This window comes from Pteropus medius, unplaced genomic scaffold, assembly GCF_902729225.1.
Source record: "Pteropus medius unplaced genomic scaffold, Ma_sr-lr_union100, whole genome shotgun sequence".
Taxonomy (NCBI): domain Eukaryota; kingdom Metazoa; phylum Chordata; class Mammalia; order Chiroptera; family Pteropodidae; genus Pteropus; species Pteropus medius.
In genome coordinates this window covers 12,103,917-12,128,893 of record NW_024349519.1, presented here as the reverse complement: position 1 = coordinate 12,128,893, position 24,977 = coordinate 12,103,917, and the positions used below count along the sequence as shown (strand labels likewise).

Below are 24,977 nucleotides of genomic sequence, written 5' to 3'. Positions count from 1 at the left end.
GCAGATGGATAATTTCAGTTGACCTACCTTTTAATTCACTGATTCTTTCTTCTGTTAACTCAAATGTGTTTCTGAGGTTTTCTAGTGAATTTTTCATTTCAGTATGCTTTCCAACTCTAGATTTTCCATGTTTCATTTTTATAATTCCTATATCTTTTCATATTCTGTTTTGCGAGACATTGTTTTCATACTTCCCTTTAGCTTCTTAGGCATGGTTTTAGTGATTTGAGACTATATCTATGAATATATTTAATATAGTTGATTTTAAGTCTTTATGTAATGAGTCTAATGTCTACGTTTCTTCAGGAGCCATTTCTATTGACTGCCTTTCCTCCCACTGTGTTTGAGCCATACTTTATTGCTTCTTTGCATATCTCATAATTTTACTTGAAAAGTAGACATTTAAAAATATGTATATAGTTTCAACTCTGCAAATCAGTTTCTCCCTCCTCCTCATGATTTGTTATTATTGATGTTTGTTGTTACAATATTGCCATTTACTTGTTTAATGACTTTGCAAAATCTTTAGGTATACTCAGTATTGTTTTGTCTTGTATGGCCACTGAGCGCTATTAGCTATTATGCCATTTCATCTTATATAATTGGATCAATTTAAATAGAGGAAATCTTTATGTAGGGCTTGTGAGTTGTGATTAAAAAGTTATTTAGATTGCCTAAATGATTACTTTTAGTAATCATTCTTCAGTAAAGAAACACTTACCGAACACTTATTATGTGCTATGCTTGGATATATTATTTAGAGAAATTAAATTTTCTGGTTAATGGGATTTCCTAGTAAAGAAAGACAACCAGAAGCCCAGGGTTTTGTTTTGTTCTGTTTTGATTTGATAAAAATCTCTAGACTTGTACTTGTGGATTTTAATTCCTTAGTAATTAAAAGTAACTGAACTCCTTCCTTCCTCCAGCATTTAACTGACTGGCTTAGCATGTTGTAGTACCTGAGAATCATAATTGTGAATATTATATCCAGTTTTGTATAAGAGATTGGGATGATCGTTTCCTTCAAATCCATTCTGTTATTTTCCTGGTTCTGGAATGCAAAATGAGAATAGATATTCCAGCAGCTGGCACAGTCTCCACATTGATTCCCTGTCCAGTGGATTGAAAGCTAATATAGTGAGAAGGACCAAATAGAAGCCACTAGAACTTCCTCTACTTAAGAAAATAGTGAACCAAAAGCAATACTTCATTCCTGGGGGGATTGCAGAGATTAATGCCATCATCAAGGACTTTAAACATGCAGGGATGGTGATTCCCACCACATCCCCATTCATCTGTTTGGCTTTTGCAGAAGACAGATCTTGTACAATGACAGTTGATTATCATAAGCTTAACCAATAGATGACTACAGTTGCAGCTGCCATACCAAATATGGTTTTATTTCTTGAACAAATTAACATATCTCCTGGTACCTGGTATGCAACTATTGATCTGGCAAATATCTTTTTCTCTGTCCTTGTCAATAAGGTCCAATAGAAATGTGGTAGTCCTTCACTGTCTATATGGGATTGGTTCCAGGACCCCTGCAGATACCAAAATCTATAAATGCTCAAGTCCCTTATTTAAAAAAGTTTTTTTTTTTTTTTTTACATAACCTATATTTGCATATAGGTTATAGCAGGGTATGCCTACACATTACTTCATTTGCATAAATTCAGTGTAGTGCTCTCAAATTCATTTTGCTTTTTGGAACTTTCTAGGATTTTTTTCCCCCAATATTTTTTATCCATGGTTGTTTGAATCCATGGATACAAAACCAATGGATACAGAGGGCTGACTGTAGTTTGCTTTCATCTGGCAAGATCAGCAATATACCTTCACTGTCCTACCTCGGGGATATTTCAGCTCTCCAGTCCTATGTCATAATTTAGTTTGTGTGGATCCATATCACCTTTCTCTTTCACAAGATATCACACTTGTTCATTACATTGATGCCATTATGTTGATTGGAGTTAGTAAGACATTTGAATGTCAGAGAGTAGGAAATAAATCTGATAAAAGTTCAGGAGTCTTCTAACCTCAGTGAAATTTCTAGTGGTCTAGTGGTGTGGGGTATGTCAAGATATCTCTCCTAAGGTGAAGGATAAATTATTGCATCTGGCTCTTCCTACAACCAAAATGCCTAGTGGGTCTTTTTGGATTTTGGTGGCAATATATTCCTGACTGGATGTGTTACTCTGGCCTGTTTACTGAGTGACTCAAAAGCTTCTAGTTTTGAGTGGGACCCAGAATAAGAGAAAGCTCTGCAACATGTCCAGGTTGTTGTGCAAGCAGCTCTGCCACTTGTCTCATATGATCTAGCATATCCAATGGTGCTTGAAGTGTCAGCGGCAGATGGGGATACTCTTTGGAGTCTTTGGCAGATCCCTTTAGGTGAATCACAGTGCATGCCGTTAGGCCCTGGGGCCACAGCCTGGCCATTTTCTGTGAATAATTATGCCTCTTTTGAGAAACAGCCATCAGCCTGTTACTGGGCCTTAGAGACTGATTGATTAACCATGGGCCACCAAGTTACCATGCAACCTGAACTGCCCATCATGAGATGAGTAGTATCTGATCCACTAAGCCATAAAACTAGGCACACACTACCACTACATTATCAAATGAAAGTTTTATATATCTGATCAGACCTGAGTAGTTCCTGAGGGCACAAGTAAGTTACATGAGAAGTGGATCAAATGTCCATGATCCCTACTCTGCTATCATGTCTTCTCTTTCCTAGACTGCACCTATGGCCTTATGGGAAGTTCCTTAAGATCAGTTGACAGAGGAAGAGAAGTCTCATTCCTGGTTTATAGATGGTTCTGCAGGATATGCAGGCACCACCTGAAAATGAATAGCTGCAGCACTACAGTACCTTTGTGGAATATCAGTGAAGAACATTGGTGAAAGAAAATTCTCCCCGTGGGCAGAACTTCAGGCAGTGCAACTGTTTGTTCACTTTGCTTAGAAGGAGAAGCGGCTACATGGGCTATTGTATACTGATTCATTGGCTACGACCAATGGTTTGGTTGAATGATCAAGGGTTTGGGAGGAACATGTTTAGAAAATTGATGACAAGGAAATTTAGGAAGAGATATGCAGATACATCTCTCTGAATGGGCAAAAAGGTGAAGATATTTGTGTTCCATGTGAATGCTCACCAAAGAATGACCTCAGCAGAGGAGGATTTTAATAATCAAATAGATAGGATGACCTGTGCTATGGATACCAGTCAGCCTTTTTCCCCACCCATCCCTGTCACTGTCCATTGAGCTTATGAACAAAGTAGCCATGCTGTCAGGGATGGAAGTTACAGATGGGCTTAGCAACATAGACTTCAACTCATTAAGACCTGCCTGGGTATGACCACTGCTGAGTACCCAATCTGCCAGTGTCAGAGACTAACACTAAATGCCCGATATGGCACCACTCCCTGAGGTAATCATTAGCTACCTAGAGGCAGGTTGATTACATTGGACTGCTACCATCATGGAAGTGGCAGCTGTTTGTTCTTACTGGAATAGATACATATTCTGGATATGGTTTTGCATTCCTCACATGAAATGCTTCTGCCAAAACTACTATTTGTGGGCTTACAGAATGCCTTATCTACCACTATGGTATTCTACACGGCACTGCTTTCTGATCAGGGAACTCACTTCACAGCAAAAGAAATGAACAGTGGACTCATGCTCATGGAATTCACTGGTCTTATCTTCCCTACCATCTTGAAGCAGCTGACCTGATAGAATGGTGGAATGGCCTTTTGAAGATGAAGTTACAGCACCAGCTAGGTGACAGTACCTTGCAGGACTGGGGCAAGGTTCTCTAGAAGAAGGTTGTATATGCTCTTAATTAATATTCAATATATGGTACTCTTTTTCCCATAGGCAGGATTCACAGGTCCAGGAATTAAGGGATGGAAATGGGAATGGCACCATTCACTGTTACCCGCTAGTGACCCACTAGCAAAATTTTGGGTTTCTGTTTCCATGACCTTAAGCTCTCCTGGGCCAGAGGTCTTAGTTCCAAAGGGAGGAATGCTTCCACCAGGAGACACAACAGTGATTCCAGGAAGTTAGGACTGCTGCTCAGCCACTTTGGACTTCTCATGCCTCTGAATCAATAGGCAAAGAAGGGAGTTATTGTGCTTGCTCAGAAGATTGATCTCGACTACCAAGGGGAAATTGGACTGCTGTTCCCCAATGGAGGTGAGGAAGAGTATGTCTGAAATACAGGAGCTCCCTTAGGGCATCTCTTAATATTACCATGCCTTGTGATTAAAGTCAATACAGAACTACAACAACCCCATTTAGGGAGGACTGCTGATGGCCCAGACCCTTCAAGAATGAAGTTTGGGTCACCTTACCAGGTAAAGAACCATGACCAGCTAAAGTGCTTGCTGCAGACGAAAGGAATAAAAAATGGATAGTACAAGAAGGGAGTTATAAATACCAGCTTATAACCATGTTATCAGTTATAGAAAGGACTGTGTCATGAGTATTTCGTCATTTTGTTATAAAGACATATATTTATTCCTTGAACTGGGATATTGGTCTTCTGCACTTGGACTGAAACTTATACCATCAACTTTCCTGGTTCTCAGGCTTTCAGACTTGACCTGAGACTATACCATTTGTTCTCCTGGGTTTCCAGCTTGCCAACTGCAGGTTTGGGGACTTCTCAGCCATAATTTCACAAGCTAATTCTTCTCTCTCTCTTTCTGTATATGTATCTGGAGGATCCTTACTAATAATACGGTCACCATAGTGGTAAAAATGAGTATTTCCTTTCCTAGGTACAACCAACAAGTTGTCTTTGTCATGGTGGAATGTGAAATATGGAGCTAATAAAATTTTTAAAGAATGTATGGTCATCTTACCATTGTGTCTATTAAGAAGAGTGGCCTTGTAGTTTATAAATTGCCTTAATTTCTTACAGTATCCCAAAGCCAACTTGGTAAAGAAATGACTATATACTATATAGAAGGGGGATGAAAAAAATAATAAAATGCTTAAGATGCTGAGTCCTGCTATAAGGAAAATTTATACTAAAGCTCTTAGAAATCAAAGCTAAGACCTCAGAATTAGATTAGTCATAGACACATTCAAACAGTACACTTATATTACCAAGTATATTGACATTTAATAACAGTCAGTAAAGATTACTGACAAATATTGGCTTTTGGCTTAAATGTATTTGGTAAAACTCAGGTACTGTTATAGCTATTGTTCTTTGACCTTTTATTTTGACATAATCTCATTTTAGATTATGGAAAATAGCCATTATGCCTCTATTTTCCCTGTTGAAAGCTAATACGTTAATCAGATACACTGAGGAGAAATATAATGAGAATAGTAAAATGGAATCCTATATGGATTCCATTTTAATAAAAAAAAAAAATGGAGAAACCCATGAATAGCACTACTCAGTACTTAGTTTGTTTTCATTTTTTTAAAAGTAAAATAAACTGAAGCAGTAATGATGAAGACTATAGGATTTCCTCTTTTATAAAAAAAGTTTTTAAGGAAAAAGAATGATTGAATACTTTCAGCATTTAAAGCTGGTTAATTACCACACATTCTTTCCATTGTGATTGTGTAGCAATGCTGAGGTCTGGAAATATGCAGATTGTTTCTTAACATTTTTTCCCCCTCAACACTCAGTAGAGTTTCGCTGTGTCTCTGATGTTGAATTATATAGCAAGCTTTTCTTGGTTCTCAGGCTTAGAAAATGTATAGTGATTTTCTAAGCAGAGCAAATCCTCATTCCTCCTGCAATTCAATTACTTTAACATGGTTTCAAATAATTAAAAGAAAACATATATTGTGCCTCAAGAATAGCCTAGAACTCAGTTATTCTAATCAAGAAAAATGTGCCATCTTTTGGAGGGCTTATATGTAATGAATTGCCATCATTTTCAACTGCCTAGGAGGAAGGTAACCATAACAATGAGTACAACACCACTAATTAGTTATATATGTGGAGAAGCTGGGGCGTGTGTTTGTGTGTGTAGACTATAACATTCTTTTATGCAGTTAAATATTCTTATCCATTGTTAAAATTACATAATGGACAATTGGTTAGAGCAATACTGTTTTAATTGCTCTTCATCTGTGAAACTGATAAAGCTGAAATGTATTGATGACTTCCAGTGTATATGTGTGTTGAGAGAGTCATAGTGAGAGATGTAAATAGAATGTTACTTTCATTTTAAGAGATTCTTAGTTTTAGCCATTTAGAGTTTCATGAAGATAATATCATAAGCATCAGAGAATCTGTTGTAATGATAGTGAAGGAACCAATACTTAGGAGAATTACAGTTTTATTCACATTACTACCATTGTTTCATAGTTGATATACCTTTCTCTCATAAGAAAATTATGGCCAAGATTAAATTCTTAACATATTACCAGGAAACATGCAGAAATGATCTGGATGGTAATATTGTGATATTGACAGCAGAGATGTTAGTTAGCACTGAATAGGACACATAATTGAATACATGTATATATAAACACGGATATATCCATATGTATATGTTTCAAATTAAATTGCCTGGGAATAGCGAATCCTCCAATTTATCATGTAATTTAAATATCCTAGTGTTGAAGTAGTTGCACATCAACCAAGTTTGTTTGTGCATATTTAAATTGTATGTAGGTCTTGGAAAATTTTTAGGAAATTTTCTGAAATAGCAATTTTGAACTGACTACCTAATTTTATATTCCTAGTTACAGGTATGCTTCATATTATTTACCATGCATTTGAGAAATCAAATTAAGTCAATCAAAACAAGTGTTTCTTAAGGAACTATTGTTATTGTTTGCGATAATGAACTATATTAATATTATACATGTTAATAATGAACTTAATGTATTAATAATGAACTATTTATTATTGTGCAGAAAAAAAAAATGGCAAACTTTTCAGAATGGCTGGAAGGGACAGAAGATAAGACTGGAAATGTTGTAAATTTGAGCCAGATCATTAAGGGACTTTCGGATCTCTAGGGATAGATTACCAGCAGAAGAGTGGGGAGAAGTGATAAGCATAGGCATGATGAGGTCAACGCTGGGCAGGCTGGGTTAATGTCCGAGAAAAAAATCAAAACAATATGTAATCATTCTGTCATGTGACATCTGAAAAAATAAGGCTTTTTGGGGGACAAAAGGTGATGGTATGACAGAAACTTTAAAAGTAAGACAAGCTTACTAAGCAAAAAGTTGATTATAATTTGAGTGTGCCTGATAACTTTCTCAGTTTCTGGCAGCCTAGTTTTACTGATAATTTTTAAGTGTACAATTAAATACAGTGTTAAGTGTACGGTGGCATTAAATACATTCACAATTGTTGTGCAACTGTCACCACTGTCAATCTCCAGAATGTCTTCATTTTCCTAAACTGAGACTATGGACCCATTTACTAACTCCCCATTTCCCCTCCCACTAGTTCCTGGTAACCACTGTTCTTTTTCTTTCTATGAATTTGACTGTTTCAGTTTCTTATATAAGTGGAACCATGTAATATTTGTCCTTTTGATTCTTGCTTATTTCACTTAGCCTAATGGCTTTGGGTTCATCTCTTTAGCATGTATCAGAATTTCATTTTTTGTTAAGGCTGAATTATATTCTACTGTGTATATATATTATTTTGTTTATCCATTTGTCTATCGATGGACATTTATTTTCACATTTTGATTATTGTGAATAATGAAGCTATGAACATGACGTACAATTATCTGCTCAGTCTCTGTTTTCAGTTCTTTTGTATATATACCCAGAAGTGGAATTGCTGAATTTATGATAATTCTATGTTTAATCTTTTGAAGAACAACCATATTGCTTTCCTAGACCCACAGTATTTTTAAAGTCTGTTTCCTTCACCCCTTGATTCAAGGAATGGGCTTAGTCATTTTAGACAATGCACCACTGGGAAAGAGCATAGCAAGAATAGTAACTAAAACAGTATAGCAAGAATAGTAACTAAAAACCTGCAGCCTTGAGTGCTTCCTCCCTTAATTCTATAAGAGCCATTACCTTTGTTAATGCATTGGACAGAAAATTAGTGTTTCCCTTAAGCTGGTCCAGCAACCCCTGGCATCAAAAAAACGTTATACATGCAGATTTTCAAATGTCACCCCATCTACTGATTTAGACTCTGGAAGTGAGGACAGGCAAACGTGTTTTTTAACAGACATGTTTAATTTTAATGGCACATTTTTCTTTTTCTTTTATGGTTTGTCCTCTTTTGTTCTGTTTATAAAATCCTTGCCTAACCCATGGTCTCAAAAGATTTTCTCCAGTGTTTTCTTCTAGAAGTTGTGCAGTTTAAATGGTTTTATTTTTAGGCTTCTTATTTCTTTCAGGTTAATATTTTTTGTATGATACAATGTCAGTGTCAAGTTTTATTTTGTAACTACTCAAAAAACTATTCTTTCCCCATTGTATTATCTTGGGAATTTTGTGGCATATGTGTGTGTCTATTTCTGGACTCTGTTTTTACCACATTGCAGTGATTTACTCTAGCTTTACAGTAAGATTCATAATCATGTAGTGTGAGTCAACTTTGTTCTTGATTTTCGAAATTGTTTTGGCTATTTAGAGTCTTTCCTTTTTCATGTGCATTTTAGAAACGGCTTGACAATGCCTGCAATATAGGCTGCTGAGATTTTAATTAGGGTTATAGTAAATCTTTACATCAATTTGGAGAGAATTAGCAAAATATTTAATTGTCTGACCTGTATGTATGTCTTGCACGTATTTTGTTAAATTTGTCCCAAGGTATTTCAAACTTTTGATGTTATTATAATCGATATTGCTTATTTTAATTTTCAATCATTGACTTCTAGTCTACAAAATACAATTTATTTTTTATATTGACATTGTATTCTCCAAATAATTTTCTAGCAGATTTCTTGGAATTTTTTACATAAGTAGTCACATTGGCTGTGACTAAAGACAGTTTTAATTCTTTTCCAGTCTGTATGCCTTTTATATCTATTTCTTGTCTTATTACACTAGCCAGGTCCTCTGGTGAGAGCATTCTTCTTTGCCTTCTTCAAGATTTTAAGGTAAAGGTGTTCCATCTTTGACCATTAAATATGACGTTAGCTGTGAATTTCTTTCCTTTTGTACAGTCTTTATCAGAATAAAGACATTTTCTTCTGTTCTTTGTTTGCTGAGAATTTTTTTCATGAATAGGTTTTGAGTCTTGTCAATTTTTTTTCTGCATTTACTGAGATGATCATATTGGTTTTTTTTAAAGGGTAAATTATATTGATTTATTTTCAGATATTCAACCAAGCTTGCATTTCTGGAATAAAACTTACCTTTAGTGATACATTGTCCTTATATATTCCTAGATTTGATTTGTTAAAATTTTGTTAAGGTTTTTTGCATTATATTGGTATAGGATATTTTTTTGTATTTTCTTGTAATGTGTCTGTTTTTGGTGTCATGAGAAAACCAAATACCAGTCACTTCTCTATTTTCTGAAAGAGTTTGTGAAAAATTCATATTTCATTCTTGAATCTCATAGAATTCTCCAGTAAAGCCTTCTGTGCCTTAAGTTGTGTGTGTGTGCGTATGTGTGTGTAAAGGTTTTAACTATGAAATCAACTTCTTTTATAGATCCAGGTCTAGTAAGTTTATTTATTTTTCTAGCATGACTTTTGTAAGTTTTTTTCTCTTCTAAGGAATTTGAACATTTCATGTAAATATTTAAAATTATTGCCAAAAAGTTTTTCATAATGTTCCATTATTATACTTTTAATGTCTGTATGATTTCCAGAAATGTGCTGATATTGAAGTTTTTCTGTTTCTGATATTGGTAAATTGTATCATTTCCCTTTTTTTGTTGCTCTTTTGGGTAGAGGTTTATTAGTTGTATTGATATTTGGGAATAATCATCTTTTGCTTTCTTTAATTTTTCTGTCTATACATTCCTTATTTTAGTGATTTCTGATCTTATATTTTCTTCCTTCTGCTTGCTTTGGATTTGATATGCTCTAGATTTTCGGGTTTCTTAAGGAGAAACCTCAAGTCATTTATTTGAGCCCTGTTGTCCTGTATCTGAAAACCATTGTTTCATATATTTTGTCAAGATTTTTAGTTGTTTCAGTTGGGAGATTAAATCTGGTCCCTTTGTCTCTATTTTGATTGTAAGTAGAATGCTATATGTATACTGGAATTTAAACTATCCTCCAACCTTGATCATATTTTCATTTGAAGTAACCAGAGTGAAGAAGATAATCGATGCTCTAGGAGTGGGTGATATTAAGAAAATGAGTGCTTTATTTTTTTGTTTATGTTTTAATCTTTTATTCTACTTTATACTTTATCAAGTATACTTTATATTCTGCTTATAAAATAAGTCCCTACTCTTAACCTGCCATTAAATCTTTGCATAAAATTTATACATTTGGAATATGAACCATATTTTATGGTTGTGTCTTATATGTTAAACAAGTCACTGCCTACTCTTAGTAAACCTTGAGAAATCAGATATTTCTCATTTCTGTATTTTTAATAGATCATTGTACTCAGCAGTTATTTAGAAAACATTATTTTACCATAATGTGTGGAATTTTGGTGTACAAATTTTTTGCTTTTTGGTTAATTAGAGATTCTCAGTATACTTGAGAGGTTCCCTGTTCATTTTCTGAATTGAGTCTCATCTGATCTTTCTTCAGATCTGTATTCTTTCTGGCTAGGTGGCAATCCCAGGGCTTTTCATCTTTGCCATCATTATCCTTTCCATTTTATTGAAACTGTAGTTTATAACATAGTTACAGTTGCACTTGGATGGCTCCAGTGCTTTGGTATTTTTAGGATTCATCCATGTGGTAACAGATACCACCAGTAACATCATCTCTAAAGGACAGGGACTATAGATATGCACAATTTAAAATTGTTTCTCTTGGAAACTCATTTATTTTTCCATTCATCATTTCTTCTGGAAATTATATGTGTTCATCAAGGTTATGCAAGCTTTGAGAAGCTGAATTTTGTCAGCCTATCCAAAGGAAAAGTAGAGGGGGAAAATCCTCAATTTTTATGGCACTGTTAGGGAATTAAAAGTGTGGTGAAGAGTGTGTGCAGATTTATGTAAACTTGTAGCTTTTGCACGCTGCTGAGTTTTTATTTTGTTCTTTTTACATCTTGTAGAGACAATACAATACAGGCCATGGCAAAAAAATATTTCTTTTTCCACTCGTTTAAAAGATTGGGTAGGTTTTTTTTGTGATATTGAGGGTCAAGATAAACTTTCTATTTTCTGTTAATATATCTAGTATCTATCTGATGTTTCTGTACCTAAATGAAATTTTTGAGTCTTTGTATTTTTCCCTAGGAAATGCTCTACGTTAGACTGTGTTTGGCTCTGGTTTCATTTGGCTTTCATTTTCTGGGCCTCTTTACCTATTTAATTTACCCAGCCCAGCTTCTAGTGTTCTAGTGCAACTATATGATACCCATCTCCTGCCTTCTTCTTTTGCCTGTCTCCTGAGCACTGTCCTTTTCTCTATATTTATTACTTCTCTTTCGAAGCTAACCTCTCAGGTATACCATTTCACTAGGGTATTATTGTATACTTTGATAAATTGAGTATCCTTATGTATTAATGATGCCACTACTGAGAGTAGGGAGTTTTGGATTTTAACTTGAGAATTCCAGGAGGTTTTAACTTATATGTCATATATGCCATTAATATTCTAATGTTAAGCACTTTGAGATTTATTTTATTTTTAGAGTTTTCAAGCTTTATTTAGATTCTTACTGTGAGGAAAAGAAACATCTTCTTAAAACAAATAATTAGTTTTAAAACTGCAAGGATCTCTTTGGAGAAAATTATTTCTCTTGAGCCTTAGGCCAGTGGAGGTATGTTTGCACTGTTTTCTTGATAGCTCCAAATCAGGTATTTTCATGGATCTTCTGCTTGTCCCAGAAAGAGAGCCTAAAGCTGAATCTTTTACTTGAGGAGTGCTTAAATGCTCCACAAATCAGTGACCAGAATCGTTTCATTTTGTGCCCATGTGGTTTCTGTGGGTGGTTTGTTGTTTTAAAAACTGTTTCAAAGAAGTGCATTTTTTCCTGGCAATCATTTGTATCCTGTGTAAGTATTATTCATTATTAATAATTTTGAGAAGAACCAACTCCAGGTCATAATGCAGTTGGCTGAAGTGTTGGAGTTTTATCCAGAGTCATCCCATATGATTTGTGTCTAGTATGCCAAAATCCATGAATTCGAGGTTCTCAAAGGGCAGGGTATTGGTTTCCTTTCTTACTGTCACCAACCTGTTTTTGGAAGGTATTTCTATCAATTTAGTATAAATTAACAGCCTTTAAGAGAAATTCATGAAACATTTAGATTTAATTTTTTCTAGGCGAATATTCTGGTTTTACTTTTGGCGGGTATTCCCCCCTATTTCTTACTCTATAAAGAAATTTCTGATTGTGACTTGAATTCCAGCTTTCTCATTGGGTTTTGATTCCCATCTTCTTCCTCATTTATGCTTAGTGGTTAGAAATCTTGTCTTTAATTGCATTTCAAAGTGGTTAGGTTTCTGTCATTTTCCGTTCCCTTATCCAACAGTAAGGGTTTGCTTCTGTAGGTACACTGTAACCTTTTAATAATTTGGGTTTAAAGAGAAATTGAATTAAATTCTTGAGTTATTTCAGAAGTTATAACATTATGCTATTTACATTTCTGGCCACAGTGAAAGTTTTCATGAAACTGAACTTTTGTTGGAAAATTTCGTGTCACCAGCTTATAGTCTTGGAAGGCATCTTTAGGATTTGGTTAGCTCAGAATTACAAATTTAAATAGTCTGCATAAATCTCTAATTAATAAATGAACATTATTTTATAATTAGGAATTAACTAGAATGAAGACGTGAAGATTACCTCTCTGAACTTTTTAACAGAGGAGGATACTGAAACCTAGATAGATGAGGTGACCATCTGTGATAACACTGTAATTTATGGGAAGATTTTGTACTAGAGCCCAGTAACCTGACTCCAAATCTAGTGTACTTTCCACTGTATTGGCATCTCTCACCATCTTATTCCCAACAAAATAACCTTGAGTGATAACCTTACAAATTGATACCACAATTTTTCTCTTGGCATGTAAAACAGCACTGATCTCTGATGTTGTCACTTGGTTATTTGAGGAAGGAAATAGGCGTTTATATTGTTCAAGCCTGTTCTTCATTGTATTAAATTAATGTTTAAAATTTCCCCAAAGCTAGAAAAACCTGCAAATAAGAATGTCCTATGTTGGTTACTGTTGATTGCCTGTTAGCATTATTCCTCTCTCGTGTACTTTTTTAAAAGAACCTGTTTTGTTCAGGCATCTAACATTTCTTCATGTGACTCAGAGAAAGGGGTCCTCATTCCTAGTTCCAGGGTTAATTGTGGTAAGTCTAAATGGTATTCCCTTTCTTTGCTAGTAACAGATTCAAAGATGGGCGGATCACAACCTTAAACTATTTTGATCATCTTGCTTCTAGCCTGTGGATGAAGTTACACATAGGAGGTCAGATCCATGGGAATTCAGAGAATTTTTGAATCTCTGATTTGCAGTGCTTAGCTGCTCTACCATTGACTTCTTATTGTAGGATAGTGGTTATACATTTCCTTACTGTTTAAGGCAGTTGGCTTTTGGAATTTTCTGTTACTTTCAGATGAAAGGATGTTATCTGGCGCATCTCCTAATATTTTACACTGTGAAAGAATATTCAATAAGAGTTAGGTTCTGGCAACTAAACTGATGTGAATTCAAGAGAGAGGGAAGACTTTCAATAGATTCGAAAGTAGGATAATCTTTTAAGAGATCTGTGACTAAGAGAATGCATAAAATCATGGCTCATAAAGCATCATAAACCACTGTAATTTACCTTTCATCCTTGCAGCTCCACTGAAGTTTTCTTTTACTGTGAACACCTAAATCCAATGGTTTCTATTTATTCCTTATCTTCTTTGACCTCTCTTATATTACACCTATTTCCATCCATGTATTCTTTTTCCTTACGATTTCTAAGGTATCATTCTATCTTTCTACATTCATGATAATTCCTTTTAAATTTTGTTTACTGACATTTTCTTCTGCCTCTCCCTTGAATAGTAATGATTTCTTTTGTTCTACTTCTTGGCATAATTTAAACAAATTTATTATTTAGAATAATTTTAGATTTACAGAAGAATTGTGAAGATAGTATAGAGAGTTCTCATATACCCTACTCAGTTTTTCTATTATTAATACCTGATATTTGCTTGGTACCTTTATTAAAATTAATGAACCAATATCTATACATAGTTATTAATAAAAGTCCATACTTTATTCAGATTTCTATAGTTTTTATGTACCATCTTTTTTTCTATTCCAAACTCTCATATAGGATACCATATTACATTTAGGGATCATGTGTTCTTACTTTCCCCTTGGCTATGACAGTTTTTTAAACTTTGTTTTTGATGACCATGACAGTTTGTTTTGATGAGTACTGGTTAGCTATTTTGTTGTTTTTCCCTTAATTGTGTCTGGTCTGATGTTTTTCTTGTGTTTAGAATAGAGTTATGAGTTTTTGGAAGACCGCAGGGGTAAAGTGCCGTTTTTATCACATCATATCAAGTGGACATGCTATCAACATGACTTATTGTTGATGTCGACTTGGATCAATTTACTGAAGTAGTTTTCATCAGGTTGTTCTTCTTCGAAGTTATTTTTATTATCCCCCTTTCCATACTGTATTATTTGGAAAGGAGGCACTATGTGCAACCCGCCCTTAAGGAGTGGGTAGAGTATTTATATATATTATTTGGAATTCTTCTGTATGGAAAATTTATTCATTATTCCACATTTATTCATTCATTTATTTAATCATTTATATCAGGGCTCATAGATATTTATTTCTACTTTTCTTGGCCCAGTTTTTAAATTGCTATATGTATATTGATGATTTCTAAATATTTTTATCCCAGCAAGTTTTCCCATCTCTCTTTTACAAAGAGCTCTTTCTGGTCAACTTCTTATTGCACCTTTTCCCTTTGGTCTTTTATTAAAACCTCAAACTATGTTGCCTAAGATTAAACTAATTACTTTTTACTTCATCGCCTTCATTTTATACCTCATTTCTTCTACATAAACTGGCTTTTCCACCTGCTTATTCAAGCTAGAAACCAGTGAAATCTTTTAGTTTTCATTTCTTTTATTCTCACTTCCTCAGTAGCTTTCATTTGGATTATATTTGTCTGTAGTATTTCCCTAAAACCAGCCTATTCTGCTTCCACACTATTATCCACATTGTCTGATAGCCATTTTCTAAATACATGTCACTTATTCTGAGTACTCCTATCTCACATTCCTTCTCAGAATTCTTTAATGAGTTCTGTTTCTGACACTCATTAACTTATTTTAGGCAAACTACTTGGTTTCTGTGTAGTCTACGTTTATTTAAAAAGTGTGAGTATAATGATAGGAATCTTCTGGAGATTAAAAGTGATAGTGTGTCTTAATAGTTCAGGTATGTGTCTGGTACAAAGCACTACACCATAAAAGATAATTATTTTTATTATTCTATGGCTGCTTCCAAAATCCTTAGCATGGCCCTTCCTAATTTGGCTCGTAGCCACTTGTTCAGTGCTTTTATTGTGGTTATTCTCCTACCATAGGTACCTTATCATTCAATGATTCTCTTTTATTTGTTGTATTTTAGGTTTGCCATGCTAGGTGCTTTATGAACCTGTCCCTTCTCATTTATTCTTTTGTCAGGAATGCCTAACAGGAAAACTAGCTTTTACTTATCCCTCAATAGTCAATTTAAATATTCCCACCCATGCGGAGTTAATTATCACCTTTCTTTGTGTTCACTGTACCATGTATAGAGCTATATTATGTATACTGCATATAAGTTTGCAAGTCTGTCTGTTGGTCTGTTAAATTGTGACCTCCAAAGGACAAAGACTAAACTTAATTTATCATTACATCACTAGCATTTAGTATCACTTAGTTAACTTTTGTTATATAGGTTACCTCGCAAGTATGAAATCACATCTAATTTTTTATTTATTTATTTATTTTTTTTTTTATTAATGGTCATCAGGCTTCTACTTGAACCTGTCCAGGAGTGGAAAATTTGTAGTTGGAGAGGTAGTGATTACTTTTGGATAGGTCTAAATTTTAGAAAGTTATTTTTATGTAGATTTGAAATCTATCTACTTTTTGCTTTCATTTGACTGTTCTCTGTAGCCATAAAGTATTAAGGGAGAGAATTCTAGGGAATAGCTTAGGCAAAATATCTAAAGTGGGACGGAACTTGCATGCTGAGAAAGTTAAGATAAGGCAGTTGGATTCAGAACTTACTAGATGAGGACAGTTTTGCTATCAGAAAGAAAAAGTCCTTTCCTCCTATCTCTAGTTGGAATCATCATGAGAGAAGGTTGATTGATCCAGCCGGAGTCAGTTTCCTATCCTTAGGTAATTATTATGACTGAGACTTGTGTTATCTTAGTTAGCTCAGTTTGGGTTAATTGCCCACTCTTATAGCTGGAAGAAGCTTGGAAAGAAGGTATCAGGCTGGCAAAATGAAGATATGCCATTTACTGTAGGCCTTGTCGGTCAAAAACATTTCAGTTTGTTAGCTGATTGTTCTGTTTTAACATTATTGGAAGATACCTATTAATTCTTATCTTCGTTGACTTTAATCAAGGCTAAACTTTTGTAGTTTTTTTCCAATTTCTCTTTATTCTTCTATGCAGTAAATCTTAAATGTATTATTTTAACATTGCATGATAGTGGTGAGGGTGAAAAGTGGAATGAGAAGACAAAAATCTTGGGGCATCCTATGAATATATCCATTCTATTCCCTGAATAGCTATCAATGTGTAAAGGATATATGTAATTTGGGGACTCTCTGAACTTTATTTCCTAAAGCACAGAAATTGGCCAGTGTATTTTAGAAAGCATTTCTTAACTTGAAAACAAAAAGGATTTCCAAATGTCTCTGTATAACCGAAAACACTTTCTTAACCCATATTGTTCCATCTTTGAAATATTCTGGGTAAGCATTATTGAGTGTTTTTGCTGATTGATTTTTGGTAGTGTTAAAAACTTCAATCTCATATAGTAATGAGAATTGCTTGTTTAAATTCTATATAGCAGTAAGTGGACATAATATTAACTCACAGTGGTTTCACTATAATGGGCAAAAGTGGGTACTAGATTTTGATGTTTCTGAAGTGAGGCAATTGCAGAATATCAGTAATATATGATGTTAAGTGACAATCTTAATTCTTGAAGTCACATGGAATAGGCGCCTGTAAAGAAGCATGAGGCTAATTTCCATAAAGAATCGAATATGAGGTTTACTGTTAAATTGTGCAATAATTGTAATATTGGATATCATCCTCTTTTTAAAAAATCATGTCATTATTTATTCAATTTACAGTGTTTGAGCTAGGTCAGGTTTGATTCCTAACATAGAAGGAACTCCTACATTAGACTTTCAAGGTGAGCCTTTTGTGTTTGAGTACTTAGTTTAGATGTTGAAATGTTGTGTATTATGGATACTAGAGGCTTAAAAAACTTCCCAAGAAATAGAGCTCTATGGTGAACTTCTTTGCTTTACTATTATTACAGAATTTTAACAATGCTTTTCTATGTTGTAATTTTGGGTTTTGTACATGTGGGTTGTGAGAAATAAACTAGAAATCCTGTCTCCGTGGGTTGGAATGTGGTGTGGCTTCAAAAGGCAAACAAAATATTTTAACTTGTGTGTGCCAGGTAAAAATTTAAATGAACTTTCCATAGGGTACAAACTTTTGAAGCCAAATAATGTAAAGTGATTTTATAGTTGCAGACAGACTACTACTATTGACTTACATTTGGTTTTGTTAACTTGGTGGGAAATCAGTAGCTGATTAAGCAAACAACTATAAAGAAATTTCTTTGTACATCCTAGTACAGCTTGTTCCTGCTCATTTTGTGACAAGTTGTTTGGGGAAGAGTTCTGAGATCTCATGCCAAGACTTGATATCCTAACAGTGTAGTGTTTTGTTTTTTTTTTTCTTTTTTATATTTTTGAAATAACAGGTGTATTTTTGAGATCTAGACTATATTGATTTATTTAAAGGACTTGTCCTAGAAGAATTGTAATGAGTAATTTTATATTTTTAATTGTACTTAAATGAAGATATGTATGTTTTTTTTCCTTTCTTTTAATTTATTTGAGAATTTTAAAAAGAGTATTGTAGTACTATTAGGGTGGCCAAATTTAGAAAAGTTTAGGTGAATTTATTGTTTTTCAGCTTCTATTATGCTTATTTATATGACTGGCTGGAGATGTCACTTGTAATTTGAGGTCTACATCTGGTTTTATGTTAAGCGAATCTGATCCGGACTCAGCTCTCTTCAATGGTGATTTTCCCAGCTGTAAATTCGGAACTTGGCATTGAAAACCATGTGGTTTTGTGTAAGTAGAATTCAGATTGTGATGTTTTCTGTCACTTCATAATTCTAATTTTAGAGTTTCAAATTTTAAAGCAGAATAACTCACTCCAGAAAAGTCTGAAATCTGTGATTTTCCACACATTGCCAGGAACATTGATGGTCGATGGTTTGAATCATAATGAATATCCTTTATTAGAAATATGGTGGAGCCTTTTACTCACCCACTCATAGAATTGTAACCATGACTTTTCTATCTTTTATTTACAAAGCTACAGGAGACCCTTTGTATTTTCATTCTTAAATTTCTTGGAAACACATAGATATTTATGGAATTTTCTTGCACTGGTAATAAAAAGGGAAGAGTGAGGAATAAGCATAGAGAATGAACTACTTACTGCTCTTTTGCTTTAGTTAAAAAATTTTACCTTTCAAAATATTGCTCTAAATTGCACAGGGTTTCATTTTGACTATTGCAGGTCCTGCTAATAAGTCTTTTCTTGTAGCTATTATCTACTTGTATAATACCCTCTATCAGATTATAAATGCCTTGAGGATAGAAATTACTATATATTCATCTTTATATTTTGTTATACTTAGTTCCTCACAGAATAATTTACACAGAATAAGTATAATAGGATTGTTGAATTAAATTGGACTGACTTGAATTAGATGAGAGGAATTAGGCAGATGGGAAAACAGGGCTAACCTGAGGAAAACTAAATTTTGTAGTCTTTCTAGATATCTTGTTTTAGTTTAAGTAATCAGTGAATGGTGATATTTTATTCACCTTTAAAACCCTTATGATTGACTAGTCAGAAATTGTAGCATCTATTTGTTCTGTTACCAGCAAGAAATTTACCTTGTAATAAGTTGCTCTGTGTAATAATTCTTGTGGTTAAAAAATATCATTATTTTGTTTCAGGTCATAACTCTCATGAATTAATTTCTAGACTAATTTCTTTAGTCCTCCCCCATTAAAAAATTAATATGTAATTTGCATATATTGTGTAATGTACAGAGGTTTATAGTTTGTTGAGTTCTAACAACTATATAGCTGAGTAACTATACTTCAGTCAAGATATATTGTGTAATGTACAGAGGTTTATAGTTTGTTGAGTTCTAACAACTATGTAGCTGAGTAACTATACTTCAGTCAAGATATAAAACATTTCCACTTCCTTAGAAAGTTCTCTAGTTCCCCTTGCAGTCAGTTTCTCTCTACACCTGCCCGCTCTATCCCTTCCCCTGCTTCACTCTTCTGATTTCTTTTACATACATTAGTTTTACCTGTTCTTGAACTTCATATAAATGGAATTATATAATATGTACCCTGTGAATGACTTACTTTGCTCAATCTAATGTTTTTTGATTTTTTTGATTATTGTAAAGTCTTTTTCCTTCAGTCTTTTTGAGCCATAACACAAAATTTACCATTTCAAAGTATACAATTTAATGACATTAAGTGCAGTCACATAGTTCTGCTACCATCGCCACCATCAGTCCACAGAATTCTTTTCGTTTTGCTAAACTGAAACTTCATCCTTATTTCTTTATTTAGAAGACATTTTTTAGAAAGCTTATAATACAAGCTCTTTTATACAATTGAAATGGGTTTGGTAATTATAAGTTTATAAAAAAATTTTTGGCTGCGGAGGTAGTCATAAAAATATGTTCATACCTTAAAAGATAGTATATATTTACAGCTATATCTTCATATTGGGCCAACATCTTTTCTATGAGTATAGGTCTCTGGACTTCATCATGACTTTTTTTCAGTCACTTTCTTAAATCTTTATTATCTTCAGTTTATAGTTTTGGCTTGCTTTTAAGTGTAATGCAGATAGTTGAAAATAGTCCCAGTAGTTATTGTACTAAATTTTATATCTTGCCTCTTGACAGTATTTTTTTTAAAGCAATTAACCTTTATCAAGTTGCTGTGAAGTATTCAACCTATTCATGAAAACGGCTGCTTCCAGTTCTTATATTTAATAATATTTAATCAAATTTTAAAACTATATTAACAGATAAAACAGACAAAATGTTTAATACAAAAATGACTGGTAGTATACAATTCAGCTAATGGAAGTACAAGTGCAGGATCTTGTCTTAGTAACCTCAACACTTTTCTTCACACTGTGAGAATCAAAAGATTTGGGGAACTTTGGTTTGTCTCATGATTAACTCGTGAGTTAGATAATGGAAAACAAAAAAAAAACTTCTATAAGTAGTAAGTGGATAATTTAAAACTTTTTAAAAGTTTAATTACCTTACAATTACAAATTGGCAGTCTGCTTTCTTTCATATTGTTGCAGTGAGTTTATTCATGTCATAAAATGAAATTATAGTTTTTGTTTGAGTTATCTGTTGTATAGCAAACAGCTCCAAAACTTAATGGCTTAAACAACTGTTTTATTTTGGTCACAATTTTGTAGGTCAGGAATTTGGGGATGGTTTCACTGGTCTTACACTGTTATAGTCAGGAGGTGGCTAAGGACTGGAGTCATCTGAAGGCCTCTTCATTCACGTATCTAGCACCAAGGCTACGATTACTCAGTGGGAGATTCGTTGGATGTTTTCTCTTCATATGGTCTCTCCACATGGCTAATTTGAATCACCTTCCAGCATGGTGGTTTCAGGATAGTCAAATTTCTTTTATGGAGGGTAGCTTCCTCCAGAACAGGTATTCCAAAAGACAGTAAGTGGAAACTGTCAATTTCTTAAGGCCCAGGCCCTGAAAATGTTATAGTGTCATTTCTGCCACATACTACTGGCCAAAGCAATCACAGAGCCCGTCCACATTCAAGGGGAGGAAACATAGACTCTGCTTCTCCATAAGAGGCATGCCAAAGAATTTGTAGTTATTTTTAATCTGCCACAGGTTTAAATGGTGTATATAATTAATGACATTTTATTTTAAAAAGCTTGAGAATATTTCTGGTGGATGTCAACATTGAAGTATATAGAAGAACACATGGGTTTATGTTTAACTGATTTGAATTATAAATGAATATGAAACATCTGGAGAGAGTAAAACTGACAAAGAATAGAATGCTGGTGGTAACTTCATTATAGTAATGGCTACTGTAAAATTCTTATTTATCAATCCAGCTCCTGTCCCATTGTTAGGTTAGAGTTACAGTGCCTCACAGCGTTAAAAAAATAAAATAAAATAAAGAAAAAAAGACCGAGAGGAAAACAGAGCTCAGGAATGACTAGATTAATTCGAGTTTTAATCTTTCGGCAAGCTGCAAATCCCATTTGATATCCTGGTAATACATTTTAGACAACAATGAGAATTGATTTTAAGTGGACTAGGTCTGAGTGTCATGTTTTAGAAGGCAGAATTTTAAAATAAATTTAACATTTGTAAGTAACTTTTTTCTTCTTTGTCACTTAAACTGGATGTAGTATCATTTTTGTATATAATTTGGTAAAATTTACCTTTGACTTTAAATGTAGCATCTTTTATCATCTATAACGATAAAGGACAGTCAGATCTTCTGAGTAATATTTTTTTCAATGACATGCTTACTGTATAATCTTTTTTGATGATAAATGAAGAAACAGTGAAGAATTTTTAAAATTGTCATTAGAAATAATTTATTAGGTTTTGCTATGCTTTGCTGTTGGAAGTAAATCACTTTTATTAAGATTAGACAACATTTGAGTGTTATGTTGAGTTTTATTAGATGCTGAGAATATATAGAGCAAAGAAATTTCTATATTCTTATTTAATTTACATCAAATGAATATAATTAATAGTGGTATTGAATTGTCTTTTGAATAAAGCAGGAATGGAAATGCTCTTTCTTTCCTTTTGGTCGTGTGGTACTGGCACCTGTTTTCCTGATGGTGCCAAGAGGAATTACTTTCAGATGTTAATACCACTATAATTTTAAGAGAATCTTCTCTTTAGGCAAAAACTGGTTATTTCCAGTGACTTGTAAAAGATTGTTTTTGGAAATGACTCATTAAATTGCTTATGTACTTTTCTGTTACGTAATTTATAGAAATAAATTGATAATTTTTTTGTAGTCATTAACTTTGTTCCCGTATTGTATATATATATTATATATTAGAAGGTTGAGGTAATTTTTTGTGGAAGAGTATTCCTGTTTGGTTTTATGCTATTTTATTTATAATATAGCAGTATAATTGCATTTATAAGTTTAATGTTACTGTTGTATTATAATATTTTTTTTCTCTTCCACTCAATCTTTTTTGGCTTGAATATTCTATTCCTAAATTACTATTGTATCTCTTATTTTTATGTTGAGGTATCATTTCTTCATTTTCAACAAACTTTGAGACTTCTGTATCTAAAACACTAGCTATGAGAGTTTTTATATTACATTAAAATATGGCTCAGATCATAAAATGATGCGTAGTCTTTGTTATCTTAAAATTAGCCACTTGGTGAAATATGAGAATGATTTTTTAGTAACTAGGGTATCTTTAAAAGCTGTAAAATATGGGTAAAGCCACAATTTAGGACCACATGAAATAGGAAAATCTGATTTATGGAGACAGATTAAGATTTATTTTCGTTATAGAATGTTTTTTTCCTCAAAGTTTGTTGCAAAAAATATGCTTCATGGGTAATATAGATGTATAATATGTATAATGTTTGTGCAGTTTTTTTCAATACTTAAGAATACTTTTTACTTTTGCATAAATAACCCATAATAATAAGTTTTAAATAAAAAATTGTTCACAGCTCCACCTCCCTTACAAAGCTGCACCTTTATCTCCTTGAGTCCCTTTCATTTGAATATAGTAGGTATGGTAGATAATGTTGTTTGCAGGAGATGCTCTTAATAGGTAAAATGTAAGGGGGTAGGAAAAGGTATACTTGCAAATATCAGTCGTAAGAAAGCTGGATTATTGTTATTAATGCCAGATAATTTAAACTTCATGACAAAGAATTATACTATAGATAAAAAAAAAGAACATTTCATAGTGATTGAAGTGTCAGTCAAGAAGATATAATTTTAAATGTGTATGTACCTGATAACAGAGCTTCAAAATTCATGAAGGAAAATATGACTATGTGAGAGTAAAGACAAATTTGTGTTGGTAGTCAAAATATTTTAAACCTTATCAGTATTAGAAGTAGTCAGAAAATAATAAAGGTATAAAAGTTTTTAATAACATTTTCAACTAATGTGATCTAGATGACATTTGTAGATTGCTATACCCAGTAATTTCAGAATATACATTCTTTTCATATGTATATGGAACTTTTACCAAGATAGAACACATACTTGGCCATAAAACAAATTTTAATAAGTTGAGAAATGCTCCCTCTTCTTTTTTTCTGAAAAGTTTGTGTAGAATAAGTGTCCTCTCTATTGGTTTCTATTGGCTTCTGCCTAGGTTTAGAGAGTGAGAGAGTTTTCTGCCTTCCCCCAAGTGGCCGCTTTCTTTTATTTTGTATAATGGTTCTGGGATGTGGGTAGCCAATGACTTTCTTCATGCTTGTACAATTAGAAAGACACTTTCAAGTAGTTGACCCTGCCCCAGTCTTTCTTTGAGTACCTAGTGGAGGCCTTCTTAAAGGGTATTTGGACTATTATTATTTACATTGAAAATTATGGGGGGGTCGGGGTATAAAGTATCATCTTATTGTTTTAAAATTTGTATTTTCATGATAATCTTTCAGTTTGAGAGTTTTATTCATTCATTCAACAAGAATACATTGAGCACCACCTATGTCCAGGCACTTCTAGGTGATGGAGATATATTGCTGATCAAACTGATAACAGTATCCATCCTTGTGGAGCTTGTATTTAGAGTGGGTATGGGGAAGACAGACAATAAACATAACAATTAAAGAAGTAGATTAATATAGTATGTTAGAGAATGGTGATTGTCATGGGGGAAAAAAAGCCAGGAAAGAGGAATCAGGAATGCTGGGGTGGGTGAGCTTTATTATTTAAAGGTGGGTAGTTACAGTGGAATTGATATTTGAATCTAGACTTGGTGGAGCTGAGAAAGTTAGTTAAGCAGCTATCTGAGGAAAGATTATTCTATGTAGAGAGAATAGTTGATGCAAAGTTTTGAAGCATTTTTTAAAACTGGCTACCTATATTAATATTCAGAATCAACTTTGAAAAATTATATTAGGACTTGATCACTTTATAATGGTAAAAGGTTAAATTCGTAAAGAATGTATTGAATCAAATGTACAGCAAAAGATGAATAGAATTGTAGGGAGAAATTGGTACGTCTGCTGTTATAGTGGAAAACTTCAACTCGCCTCTTGTAATTATTGCTAGGTGAAGAAAAAAATAAGGATACAGATCTAAATAACACACTTCGTGGACACACTTCATAGAACTTAGTATGCATAGAATGAAAAAAGACATAACCACAGATAAATCAGAGATTACAAAGATAATGGGAAATAAACGGCCTCTAAATTGGAAAGGAAGGATTAAAATTATCTTTGTTCACAGACGATATGATATTATATGGAAAAAATCCTAAAGATTCCACATAAAAAAAAAAAACTGTTGGAACTA

The 24,977-nt window shown here is 33.4% G+C and overlaps 1 protein-coding gene across 9 annotated transcripts in view; it reads left to right on the top strand.

Moving 5' to 3' along the window:
* The window catches only part of CCDC91 (coiled-coil domain containing 91), a 354,495-nt gene that overhangs the window by 12,779 nt on the left and 316,739 nt on the right, over positions 1-24,977 (top strand). Inside the window, exon 1 of one of the 9 annotated variants that reach the window (XM_039882426.1) lies at positions 18,256-18,475. The exons of 4 other annotated variants lie outside the window; for them this stretch is intronic. Coding sequence is in view for 3 of the 5 variants with exons in the window: in XM_039882421.1 (XP_039738355.1) it covers positions 20,901-21,133 (233 nt within the window). In the remaining 2 variants the exon portion in view is untranslated. Of the gene's footprint in view, positions 1-18,255; positions 18,476-20,758; positions 21,134-24,977 lie in introns of those variants that run through there. 4 more of the 9 variants (XM_039882424.1, XM_039882421.1, XM_039882422.1 and 1 more) reach the window with 4 other exon arrangements.